This window comes from Puma concolor, chromosome E3 (assembly GCF_028749965.1).
Source record: "Puma concolor isolate L17-30 chromosome E3, mPumCon1.1.hap2, whole genome shotgun sequence".
Lineage (NCBI taxonomy): Eukaryota > Metazoa > Chordata > Mammalia > Carnivora > Felidae > Puma > Puma concolor.
In genome coordinates, this window is record NC_141682.1 from 4,241,449 (window position 1) to 4,255,310 (window position 13,862).

Below are 13,862 nucleotides of genomic sequence, written 5' to 3' on the forward strand. Positions count from 1 at the left end.
GCTCCCCCGCCTGGAGACAGACATTTAACTGGTCTGGCCACGACCCCAGTGCAGAGCACGCCAGGCAAGAAAGGCTAAGAGGCGCCATCATGAGTGCTGAGCTGCCCTGAGCACCGCCTGGAGGAGAATTCTGATGCCGCACCATGCTGCAGTTGATTGGTAATGTCTGCTGTGGTCACAGGTATTCACCATCCCTGATCTAAAGCTGGGTGACTCCCTGAACAGGGCGGGATTCCCCAGCCAGGACTTTGGTAGCAGAGGAGGCCCTGGCCGGCCGGGTACAAACAACCCACTGACTCCCTAACAGATTTCTGAGGACCTTAAGGAGCACATATTGGCCCAGGGTCCCCCCCAGTTTGCCAGGACAATGTCTGCTCCCTTTTCTGAAGACATTAATGTTGTCTGTATTAGGAAACGCTTGCCTAGAATAGAAACACATTACAGGGTTAACTTCTCCTCTGTAAATATGACTAAATGTGTTCTTTCTCACCTGGGACCCTAAGGACGTTCTGGCTGTTACCAACCAGAAGTAGCCTCAGACCCATCAAAAGCTCTGCCCGTGGACACGCAGACGGGCCTGGGTGCTGTGCTCTGGACCAACGTTCACAGAAACACTTCCCATGATGCTCTGCCCCGTGCAGTCTGGGCCACCTCATTTGGACACCTTGGTCTGCAGGGTGCTGGGCAGATAGAGGTACCTCCAGATGGCATAGTAGTGGGTGCCAGCACCAAATGCCACAAAGAGATGCCAGATGGCGTGGGCAAAGGGGATCCTCCCGTCACTCTTGAAGAACACCATGCCCAAGCAGTAGAAGACCCCTCCGGTCATCAGCTCCCAAATGCCCTCGGTGTTGGGCTGTCGGCAAGAACAAGGGTGGGGTGCAGGTCAGAAGAGCAGGCAGCAGGGCCGGGAGCACCCCACCATCCCCCCTCCCACCCAACGAAAAGAGACGTGCATGGTGAGCCTCCCCAGATTCCCGGGAAGGGTGTCCCCACATGTGCTGTCAATTCCCCCCAGATTAATTCTCAAATGTCACTCGGTTCTATCAAAATCCCAAAGAATATTCTACCGTCTATCTTTTCTAAAAATTAACACATCTGGGTATACACCCAAAAGAAGTGAAGGCAAGGACTTGAACAGATACGTGTACAGCCAGGTTCACAACAGGCAAAGCGTGGAAGCAACCACACGTCCATCCACGGATGAATGGATAAATGAACCACTGTTCTTGTCAGTTCATGCAATGGACTATCTCACTCCGAGCTAACAAGGAAGGAAACTCTGACAGCTGCTACCACATGGATGAACCTGGGGGACGTGATGCCGAGTGGCATAAGCCAGACACAGAAGGACGAACACCGCAGGATGCCACGCATATAAGGTCCCAGGACTTCATCAAATGCATGGAGGCAAGAAGTAGAATGGAGGTGACCAGGGGCTGGGGGAGGAGGAACAAGGGAGTCAGTGTCTAACGGGGACAGAGGTTCAGTTAGGGAAGATGAGAAGGTTCTGGACATGGACGGTGGCGACAGATCCACAATAACGTGAATGTGCTTAACGCCACTGAACTGTATACTTAAAACGGCTAAAATCATAAATTTTATGTATATTTTATCACAATTTTTTTAAAAGTAATACATGTCCATGGTGAAACATTTTAGAGAAATCAAACCAAAAATACGAAGAGAAAAGTAGTGAGGGCACCTGGACGGCTTAGTGGGTTAAGCGTCTGACTCTTGATTTCAGCTCGGGTCATAATCTCACGGTCCATGGGATCGAGCCCCGTGCCGGGCTCTGCACGGACAGCACGGGGCCTGCTTGGGATTCTGTCTCCCTCTCTCTCTCCGCCCCTCCCCCACTAGTGCGCGTGCTCTCTCTCTCGCTCTCTCAAAATAAATAAACTGAAAAAGAAAAGTAGCAGTCCCAGCCTTCAGAGATGAGCACTATTAACAATGGAGTCGTTCGTGGTTAAAGGAACAGCAGAGACTGCGTGAGAACTTGCCACGCCACCCCCCATGCCCCTGGGTCCACTTTTACACGCATTACAGGCTACCGCTGTTAACAGTGCTTTACGGTATCCTTCCAGAAACGTTCTCTCCACGTGCAATACGCAACATGCACTTCATACGTATGTACTATGCACAGGAACGGGTCTTTCTCGATCATTCCAGATAAACGGGCTCACGCCATCCCCACCATGCTGTGACTCCATGCTGGATTCACTCCTCTGCTGGGGATCGGTCTGCATTCCCACAGCGGGAGCCATCTCCATTCTTTTCAGCCGCTGCGGAGCATCCCGGGGGATGCACGTCCGCCAGTGTACGTGCTCAGTCCTCGAGAGTGTGGTGCCTCCCAGTACTTGCCACGTGCGGGGCACTGCATGAACGGCCTCGGTGGGTTATCTGACGCCACCTTCACAACGTCCTCATGAGGCGGGTGTCACTCTATATGGCGGTCACGGAAACACGCCCACGACACGTGGTAAGCGAGCAAAGCACACTGCAGAGCAGCACATTTCGTGTCACCTCGTCTTTTTAGAAGAAAGCCAAGTCAGCGTGTCTGCAAAGCCACGTGGACTTGCATGTAAATAAATAGAAAGGACACACAGCAACCAGAATGGGGGTTGCAGCTGGGGCGGGATATTGGGAGAAGGCAGAAGGCGGCTTTGGCTCGTCCACATACTTTCAGACTCATTTTTTGCAGTGACTATGTGTTTAAATATATGCTTACCAATATACAAGTATATAAGTACTTAAATGTATGCAAATATACATGTACTTAAATATGCAATACATAAGTTGATGGATACTGTATAATTTAATATTTATTCGTCATTCATAAAATTTAAAACATTTTTAATAAATTTAAATGAGTCTAAAAATTTGAAAATATGTATTTAATATACATTATATCATGTAATATTTAATATATTTCATAAAATTTGTAAGAATTTGAAAATAAATTCAAATACAATTTTTTTTTTTTAAATTTTTTTTAACGTTTTTATTTATTTTTGGGACAGAGAGAGACAGAGCATGAACGGGGGAGGGGCAGAGAGAGAGGGAGACACAGAATCGGAAACAGGCTCCAGGCTCTGAGCCATCAGCCCAGAGCCTGACGCGGGGCTCGAACTCACGGACCGCGAGATCGTGACCTGGCTGAAGTCGGATGCTTAACCGACTGCGCCACCCAGGCGCCCCTCAAATACAATTTTTTAACAAATTTTTTAATTTGAAAATACTTATTGAATATAAATTGTACAATGCAATCTAATAAAATTCATTAAAATTTTGAAAGAAATTTAGTAGCTTTAAATTAAAAACATTTCATAGAAATTATAAAAATGTTATGTTTAATATACTTCATAAATTTTTAAAAATTTTAAAAAGTAAATTTAAATTTTTCTTTATTTTTTTAATATAATTCATTGTCAAGTTAGCTGACATACAGTGTATACAGCATGCTCTTGGCTTCAGGAATAGATTCTCACGATTCATTGCTTACATACAACAAACACCCAATGCTCATCCTGACACGTGCCCTCCTCAATGCCCATCACCCATCTTTTAAACATAAATTTAAATTTCTTTAATTCAAAAACTTTTTTGGTAATATAAATTATACAGTGTAATATTTAGTTTAATATAATTCATACTTTTTTTTAACTTTTATTTATTTTGAGAGAGAGAGAGCATGAGCAGGGGAACAGCAGACAGAGGGAGAAGAGAGAATCCCAAGCAGGCTCTGTGCTGACAGCCTCAGATGCAGGGCTCAAACTCACAGACCATGAGATCATGACCCGAGCCTAAATCAAGGGTCGGACTGAGCCACCCAGTCACCCCTAATTCATAAAATTTTTTAAATAAGTTTAAATATTAAAATTTTTTTTATTTTAAAATATTTAATATAAAATACACAGTGTAATACTTAATATACTTCATAAGATTTTTAAAAATTTAAGAATACATTTAAAGTACGTTTAAGATTTTTAAAACTTTAAAAATATTTATTTAATATAAATTATATAGTGTAATATTTAATTTAATACACTTCATAAACTTTTTTTAAATTTAAAAAGCAATTTAAATAATTTAACTTTAGAAACTTAAAAATATTTAATATGAATTACATAATTTAATATTTAATAGATAACTTAAATATACGTACTTAAATGAAAATAAACTTGGAGGGGGGGAAAAAGCATAAGAATAAATACAAATCATCGGGAAAATGCTGAGCAGGAGGACTAATGGGGCCACGGATTAAAACGCAATTAAGCTACACTAAGTAAAATGGTCTGGTGCCAGGATAGAGACAGTCCCCTTGATGAAACAGAATTGAAATCTCGGAAGCAGACGCACATATATGCATGAATTTAACAGCTTCACACAGCGGTTTTCAACGGCAGATAATGGACATCACTGGCTAAGTATTCGGGGAGGAATCACCACGTACGGGAGAAACAAGAGTTAGAAGATACCTATTAAAGGTTAAAGCACAAAAGAAACAGGAGAAAATACGGGTGACTGTTATCCCTCAACTTGGGGAAAGGAAGACCTTCCTAACCATAACGCTTAGGATAAAACCCATACAATTTAAAAAACAAACCAACCAACCTGTGAGATTTCACTGAATATCCTTTTGACATCAACCAACAATAACAGTATAAAAATAAACTGTTACTTGGCCTAGGGAGGGTACCGGGCAGGCTGAATTTACTGTGCCCACCTCACAGATGGGGCAACTGAGGGTCAGGGAGGAGACAGGGTCCATGCACGGCCACCAGCTTCTTCTCTTCCTGGGCGGGGGCCTCAGTCCTCTCCCTGCAAGGCTCTGCCCCTCACAGGCTGGGCAAAGCTACCCGGAGATCCTATGCCCCACAGTCTGAGGTTATGGGGGTACACCCTGGCCTGGCCACTCAGGGGCCACAAAAGCGCTGCCGGCTGCATCCCCTCTCGGTGTCCCATCTCCAGTGACGCCCGGGGCAAGAACGCTGGATCCTGTGGGTACGCCTCCCGCGCTCCATATGGGCTCAGAAAGTGTGCAGTGAGGGAACCTGGTTGCCCTTTCTGGGCTTGGTTTGGGAGCTTAGGATGTGGCAACACCAAAGGGGGTAATCATTAAGTCCTGAACCTCGGCTCTGCCTCCGTGCCCAGGGATGTTATTATACAGATTTAATTTAGCAACTGGGTACTACGTCCCACGCACCATTCTAATCCCTCTCCGTGGGATTTAATCCTTAAACACACAGCAGGGGTGAAGCGTGGAGGGTCACAGCTCACTGGAGGTTGGGCAGAGTCGGTGCTGCAGAGCCGAGGAGTCGAGCCCCCCCCCCCCCCAGGATTAAGCCACATGCTCTTCGGCCCCTCTAGACCTCACTCTGCCCGTGTGCCAGAGGAGGGGCTCCGACTGGACAACCCCGAGAGTCACCCCGGGTCCCTCTGGCCAGCCGGGAGCCCCCAGGCCGGGTGGGTGGTACTTACCATTGAGAGGATGACCAGGGCGGGGAAGAAGCCCATGATAACATAGCAGAGCAGCTCCACGAGCTTGTACCTGGCGGGAAGACAAGCCATCTGGGCCTCGGGACAGCGTAAGGCTGCCCGTGCTGGGTAGGAGGGGACCCCTGACCGAGTGAGGAGGACTCCACCCTCTGCCCAGCACTCCTCGGCTCAGATGCCACCCAGCTACACGCAGCAGGTGCTGGCGGAACTCGGTGGTCCTGGTTTCCGCCCTCGCGAGGACAGGCCAGGATTGCCAATGCTGAGTGTGGCACGCGTGTGGGCGCTTGCCACGCTCCAGCCCGGACGGTCATTACCATGTCATCTGAGCACCTCCTCCCGCTGGGCCCAAGCAGCCGCCTTCCATCCACCCGAGTGGCCACATCGACTGACACCTGCGTGCCAGGAAGTCAACTGTTCCCTTTTGCTTCTCTGTTTCTTTCCTCACCTGACAACAGGACGAAGTAAGGGGAGTCCCGTCATCTGCTAACCCGGTTTAGGGAAGGTGGGCAACACGTGACCCACAGGGCCTTTTCAAAAACTTCTTCAGATTGACCCTACAGGCTGTGGCCTTGGGGCCATCCACGGGCCCGAGCCCCAGGATGTCAGGCAGAGCAGTGCCGTCACGCTTCGGAGTCATCTTGGGGGGGTCTCATCTCCCCAGGAGCAGAGAGGAGGCCCCGCCTCCCCTGGGCTCCCACTCCCGCCCCCGCCCCCCCAGCCCTGGCTTACCGCTCATGGAAGAAGAAGACATAGACGGTGCCCACAGAGGCCATGATCCAGACCAGCCAACGCATATGCGAGGCCCAGGGGCCCAGCTCCCGAAGGTTCAACCTGGGAGAGAGCCGAGGGCACAGCCTGAGGGGGGTTCCTCCCTTCCCTGCCACAGGAAGGCTGACCCCAGAGAAAGCCTGTGCCCTAAGGCTCCCCAGATGGGCCATGGGCTGTCATGGAAAAACCCAAGAAACGCTGTTTGGTACGTGCACACGGCTCAGAAAGGACATTCATCACAGCACGGACCACACAGGAAGAGCCAGAAGGTACCCAAATGTCTGCCAGGAGGGGAAGGGGGACTGGTTGGTTATCAACTTCCTGCCTCTCAGCTCCAAACCCCCACTTTCTGCCTGCTCCGAGATAACGGAGACAAGGGAGCCGGACCGAGTCCGTTCTTCCCCGGCCGCAGGCTCGATGCTGGGCTTTGTCGGGGAGTGCAGTGAAGACGCTTCGCAGGAGGAAAGGCTCTTCCTTCCGGACCCCTGCGGTCCTCCCACCACATTCCCTGGGGAGCAGGCTTTTCTCCCCACTGTTCGGCCAGGCTGTTTCCCCAGGGCGAGCTGCCTGGCGGGGCACGGCTTTCTCCAGCACTTGGCCTCAGCTGTTCTCCAGGTGTTGACCTGGGTGCCGGCGGTACAGCGGCAGGGCCCGGATGCTGCAGGCCCGTGGCCCAGGCCCAGGCTCCCCGCACGCTGTCTTCAGCCCCACACACCTGCACACGGGGCTCCCTCCCCCGTCAGGGACTCCCGTCCAGCAGTCTGACCTTCACCCTGAGCAGCTGTCTGCACGACTGAACCGCACCGAAACGCTCTAGGTTCCTGCAAGGGCCTCTCTAGCTGCTGGTTCCAGGAGCACCCAGCAAACAGCAGCTTCCCCGGCACGGAGCAAGTGCTGAAGCTCGGTACCTCCTGTGGCTGGCCTCCCCCGGCACCCCAGAGGGCTGATTTCCAGCAAGCCGCACCCACAGGCCCCTCAGGAGCTTCTCTGCCATCCCGTGCGCAAAGACCTTTTTGGGGTGCCTGGGTGGCTCAGTTGGTTAAGCGACTTCGGCTCAGGTGATGATCTCACGGTTCGTGAGTTCAAGCCCTGCATCGGGCTCTGTGCTGATAGCTCAGAACCCGGAGCCTGCTTCGGATTCTGTGCCTCCCTCTTTCTCTCTGCCCTTCCTCTGCCTGTGCTCTTGCTAACTCTGTCTCTCTCTCTCTCTCAAAAACAAACAAACATTAAAAAAAAAAAAAAAGACCAGACCCTTTCCAATGAGGTGGGAGGTCTGCCCTGGACAGAGGGACAGGTCCATAGTTGTCCCTTGTATCTGCCGCTCCTGGCTTCTCTGGATTTGTCACGGACGCTGGTTAACCAATTCTCCACTATTCCAATCTCCTATTATTAATTCTTTATACCAAATTATCCGTCAGAGCGGTTTGAAAATAGAACCATTTGCAACTAGGTGCATACATCTCCAAGGCATGCTGGCAGGTGTTGGGGCGGGGAGCAAGTGGAGAACAGCAGGGCTGTATTATCTGCACATGTGAAGACAGACCTGTAAATGCACAGACACTGACCCGAGTCCCTTGTCGACAGGGACGCGGGAGCTCCATCTAGAAAGGGGCAGTCAATGATGGTCGTGGTTTGGCGGGGGGGTGGGGGGAGTGCAGAGGGGTCCTTTCACTTTTTTCTCGACTGAATTTCTTGAGTGAGAATACCTTATGTAAAACCTCTGCCCTCCCTGTCCCCACAAAAAAGCAAGTGGCTCAGAATCCATCTGTCATTATAAAGAAGTTAAGTGGATGTCCATCGACTGACAAATGGATAAAGAAAAGGTGGTAAATACACAGGAACATTACCCGGAGATCCAAAAGATTGACATCTTACCATTTGCAACAACGTGGATGGAACTAGAGTGTATGTATTATGTTTAGCGAAATAGACAAAGACACGTGCGATTTCACTCACATGTGGAATTTAAGAAACAAAACAGAGGAACACAGGGCAAGGGAAGGAAAAATAAGATAAACACAGGGAGGGGGACAAACCACAAGAGACTCTTAAATACAGAGAACAAACTGAGGGTTGCTGGAGGGGAGAGGGGTGGGGGATGGGCTAAATGGGCAAGGGACATCAAGGAGGGCACTTGTTGGAATCAGCACCGGGGGTTATATGTAAGTGACACATCATTAAATTCTATTCCTGAAATCTTACTACACTATATATTAACTTAGATTTAAATTAAAAAAAAAAAGTTAAGTCGGGGCACCTTGGGTGGCTCAGTCAGTTAAACATCCCGACTCTTGGCTTCGACTCAGGTCACCATCTCGGGGTCGTGAGATTGAGCCCCCAATCGGGCTCCGCACTGGGCACGGAGTCTGCTTTAGATTCTTTCTCTCCCTCTACCGCTTACCCTCTCTCTCAAATAAATAAACAACAACAAAAAAGAAGTTATACTAAAAACCTTAAAGGTAAAAATAAATAAATGACTTGACTCATTACCCAAAAGAACCATCAGTGAAGATCTTTCTAGATCTGCAAACAGACACAACATAGGCCAATGGGTAGGAGAGTGATTAGAGATGGGATGGAGGGCGTGGGCGGGGGAAGGGATAGAAGGAGAATGGGCTAGTACGGAGGTCAAGGGCGAGGAAGGAGTGAACATCAACCACATTTTTTACTAAAATATCACAGAGAATTTCAACTTGACTTTAACAGAAGAAAATGAACCCTTCCCCCGCCTAAAAAAAATGTGCTGATGGGGCGCCTGGGTGGTGCAGTCGGTTAAGCGTCCGACTTCAGCCAGGTCACGATCTCGCGGTCCGTGAGTTCGAGCCCCGCGTCGGGCTCTGGGCTGATGGCTCAGAGCCTGGAGCCTGTTTCCGATTCTGTGTCTCCCTCTCTCTCTGCCCCTCCCCCGTTCATGCTCTGTCTCTCTCTGTCCCAAAAATAAATAAACGTTGAAAAAAAAAATTAAAAAAAAAAAAAAATGTGCTGAACTTCCAACAAATATTTCTGCTTTTCTCTTTCTACCATGCCAGAGCCCTTCAACCATCTTCCACAACCTTTATTTAAGTAAAGACTGCGTGCAGGAATCTTACATGTGGACCTACATCCAAGCTATCAAACACAAACACAAAAAAATGGGGTTTCCTGACTGAGGCAAGGATGGGGGGGAACCCACGGTCATTCACACCCCCACACCCCCCGTGGTCCTCTGGGTACCTCCAGGCCTCCGCAGAAAACAGCTTGAGAACCAGAGCAATTCAAAGAAAAGTACCCACCAGGGGCGCCTGGGAGGCTCAGTCGGTTAAGCGACTGACTTGATCTCGGCTCAGGTCATGATCTCGTGGCTTCTCGGGTTCAAGCCCCACATCAGGCTCTGTGCGGGCACCACATAGCCTGCTTGGGATTCTCTCTCTACCTCTCTAGCTGCCCTCCCCCCCCCCCATACTGTTTCTGTCTCTCTCAAAAATAAATAAACTTAATTTTTTCTTTTAATTAAAAAAAAAAAAAGTTCCCACCAGAGGAAGGTACACCACCTGTCCCATGTCCCCTTTTCACCAGGCACCCAGGTGGTCAGTTTTCCAGCCGGGAAACTGGTCGCCAACCTTCTCCATCTCCCCCCTCACATCCAATCGACCCCCGCGTTCTGGTCATTCTACCTCCTGAACGGCTCGCAGACCCAAGGCACGTTACCCGCTCCCCTCGTTCGCGGCACTTAACCACCGTTGTGCTTCATCTCCTGGCTCGGTACTGGGACGGCCCACGTCTGTGTTCCCTGTGAGACCCTAAGTCCCATAAGGGGAGAGAGCCGGCACCTTGGCTTACGGCCTTATCCTCAGCCGCCGGCACAGGACCGGGACAGAGCCCGGGCCCAGTCAGCCGCAGCCGGGGGTAAAGAAGAGAAACGCAGGGATTAAATCAGCAGAGGGGAGGACAGTCCACGGATCGTTCTAGAAATCCACGTCAAAGATAGTTACTGCAGCCGAGCACCAAACTTAGCTCCGCTCCACTCGGCCACATCCAAAAGGAAACCTGACATCGCCTGGTTCCTGGCGACCGCAGGTGGTGCGCCGGGCACACCGGGGCTGACCACAGCTGGCTGCGTGGAATGAGCTCCCTCCTCCTGTGGCTCCTGGGGTCTCTCTCCTGCTCCTGGCCTGCTCCAGCAGGCTGCCCCTCCCCCAGGACCTGTGCCTATTCTAGAAGCCTCCAGACATATGCCTGCCCACCTGAGCATCTGACGGTCAGAAGCATACTGGTTTTGGGGAGAGAAGCAGGTCCCCTCCTGTCCTGAAGCCCAGCTGGTCATGGGGCACCGTGTGCCCTGTCCCCAGGCAGGCAGCAGCGGGGCTGGTTTCTGGGGTAGCTGGGGGGGGGGGGGAGACCAGCCCAGGAAACCTTGGCACTTGCACCCCCACCCACCTTCAGCGAGTCTGTCTACTCAGTGCCCTGCAAGCGTCTTTTCAATCTGTCCGTCCTCTCCACTCGACCCCCATGGCCACGCCTGGGGTCCAGGCCGCCCCCGCTTCTCCCCTAGGTCCTTGGGTCGGCCTCCCCTGCACCTCCACGCTCCCAAGACAGCGACCCTTCGGTCCAAACGATAAGACCACATCGAAGCCCTGCTTCAAACCCCCATCACCCTGGAGAATAGCCCGAGCAGCCTCCCATCTACACTCCGTTTGCCTCCACACTGGTATGGGAACAGCCAGAAAACCATGGTTCCGTAATCTCCCCAAAACCTGGGCACCACGCAAAGCCTGCCACAGGAGCATGGACACCTGAGGTGCGGCCCCCAGAACACTGTCCGGCAGGGAGAGTAGCAGGTGGGCGGCAACCGTGACTCCGTGGGTCTCACCAGGCACGTGCTCCGTGGAAGAGGCAGGATCCGAAAGGACGAGGACGCCACTGACGCGAAATAAGCAATCAGGCAAAACTATCGTATGGTGACAGGTGTCGGGGCTGTGGTAACCTGGAGGGGGACGAGGGCGCTGGACGTGGTCTGCTTCAGCTGGGTGCAGGCCGCTGTGTGTGAAAATCGGCTTATTTTGCACAGGGACACGGGTGCACACTCTGCAGGCACGGCACCTGCACGAGGCGTGTTTCCTAAAGCAACAGCCTTTGTGTACACACACAAAACCCACTCATCAGCACACATAACGAAAGAGAACGCCTCACTTATGACGGCCAAAAAATAGAAGTTTCCTAGGCAAGCGGAGCTCAGTAAGTTAAGCATCTGACTTCAGCTCAGGTCACGATCTATCTCACGGTTCGTGGGTTCGAGCCCCGCGTGGGACTCTGTGCTGACAGCTCAGAGCCCGGAGCCTGCTTAAGATTCGTTGTCTCCCTCTCTCTGCCCCTCCCCTGCTTGTGCTCTGTCTCTGCCTCTCAGAATAAAAAAAAATAAATAAACATTTAAAAAAAAGAAAGAGGGGTGCCTGGGTGGCTCAGTCGGTTAAGCGTCCGACTTCGGCTCAGGTCACGATCTCACGGTCCGTGAGTTCGAGCCCCGCGTCGGGCTCTGGGCTGATGGCTCAGAGCCTGGAGCCTGCTTCCGATTCTGTGTCTCCCTCTCTCTCTGCCCCTCCCCTGTTCATGCTCTGTCTCTGTCTCAAAAATAAATAAACGTTAAAAAAAAATTTTTTTTTAAAAAGAAAGAAAGAAATCTCCTAGGCGAAAACAGAACGAACCTTCCCGTGGCTCCCCACCCTTCAGAAGCCCACATGCACATTCTGAGAGCGGCACACCTCCTCCAGGCGGCCCTCCCAAGGCCCCCACGCCACAGCAGCACCTCCTCTGAGCTCCCACAGCTGCACGCACACAGGGCTGTCTTACCACGCCATCACTGTCCTGTCCCAGATGTCCATCCACCAGCCAGACCCTCGGGGTCCAAACGCCCACCGTCACCCGGCCACACGGTATGCATTCACTAACCATGAGTGCAATGGCTCAGCCGCCTCCCCAGACTTGTGGAGCATGGCCTGAAGCTTTTTCCCCCAAATTTTTAAATGTCTATTTATTTTTGCGGGGGGGGAGGGGGGAGAGTGTGCAGGGGAGGGGCAGAGATAGGAAGACAGAGGATCCAAAGCAGGCTCCACGCTATGAGCGCACAGCCCAGTGTGGGGCTCAGACTCACGAACCATGAGATCATGACCTGAGTGGAAATCAAGAACTGGCTGCTTAGCCTGACTGAGCCACTCAGGTGCCCCGGGTGTGGCCTGAAGCTTAGTGTTTATTTCAGAACTTTCCGGATTTACTACTAAATCAAGGTGGAAAACCCCGGGTCACTCGCTGGGGGAGTTTAAAACTGATACAATGTGTGGTGATCTGGCAATAGTTAACCAAATTACAAAGGTTCACTCCCTGCCGCCCAGGAGTCCAAGTCTCGCATTTATCAGACAAAGATCAGGCTTGACCACACAAAGCTGCTGTTTTTGTAGGTCAGAAAAGGCCGCGTCTCAGCAATTCATACGATTTGAGCCAACATATCCATGCATGTGTGCTAAATGATACACAAACAACAAGATTCACTGAGGTTCTGTCTCTCTTGGCAAAGGGGTGGACCGTCCCCCTGCCATAAATACCCACATACAGGGGACGGCCAGGAAACAGTATGCTGCTGTAGAAAGAAATAAAAGATTGGGAAGGGGCGCCTGGGTGGTTCAGTCAGTTAAGCGTCCTCCAACTTCGGCTCAGGTGATGACCTCGCGGTCTGTGAGTTCGAGCCCCACGTCGGGCTCTGTGCTGACAGCTCAGAGGCTGGAGCCTGCTTCAATTCTGTGTCTTCCTCTCTCTGGTCCCCCCCCCCCCCACTCACGCTTTGTCTCCCTGTCTCTCAAGAATAAATAAACATTTTTAAAAACTTAAAAAAAAAAAAAAAAGAAAAAAGAAAAGATTGGGAAAATCTTGGGGCACCTGGGTGGAATAGTCAGTTAAGCAGCCGACTCTTGACTTCGGCTCAGGTCATGATCTCGCGGTTCATGAGTTCGAGCCCCACGTCGGGCTCTGCGATCACAGCACAGAGCCTGCTTTGGATCCTCTGTCTCCCTCTTTCTGGCCCTCTCACGCTGGTACACTCTCACTCTCTCTCTCAAAAATAAATCAACGTTAAAAAAAAAAAAAAGGCCGCATTTCAATGTACTAATGTCGAGAGGTGTCCCTGGCAACATTACCAAGAACAAATGCAATTTGCAGTTTGTATGGTATCCTTCCCTTTTGTTCTAAAAGTTGGAGGAAAAATAGAAGTATAAACATATAAATTTATAATATCACTACGCACGTATGTACGTGTGCACACATTTGCTCTTTTAGCACAAAGTAACTCTGGAAACACACACAAGAAACTGGTAATATGTAGTTGCTTCTAGAAGGAGAATGGGCAGAGGGCATCTTTTTACCCACACCCTTTTGTGCCAAGCCAGCATGTCACCCAGCCAAATACAAAAAGAAATTCAGAGAAAAGAGAAGAAGCCAGCCCTTCCCGGGAACGGCACACAGATGCTCACCAGGGCGCGTAGGAGGCCGCTATGAAGAAGTAGATGACCATGCGGTCGAACATGTGCAGGCAACGTTCCACCATCCTGGAGCAGAGAAGGGTCAGG

General features: G+C 50.7%; 1 protein-coding gene across 1 annotated transcript in view; it reads right to left on the reverse strand.

Moving 5' to 3' along the window:
- Window positions 1–13,862, reverse strand: part of RADIL (Rap associating with DIL domain) — a 129,142-nt gene that overhangs the window by 81,662 nt on the left and 33,618 nt on the right. The window contains 1 exon segment of the mRNA XM_086691831.1: window positions 13,767–13,841. Coding sequence (XP_086547957.1) covers window positions 13,767–13,841 — 75 coding nt within the window.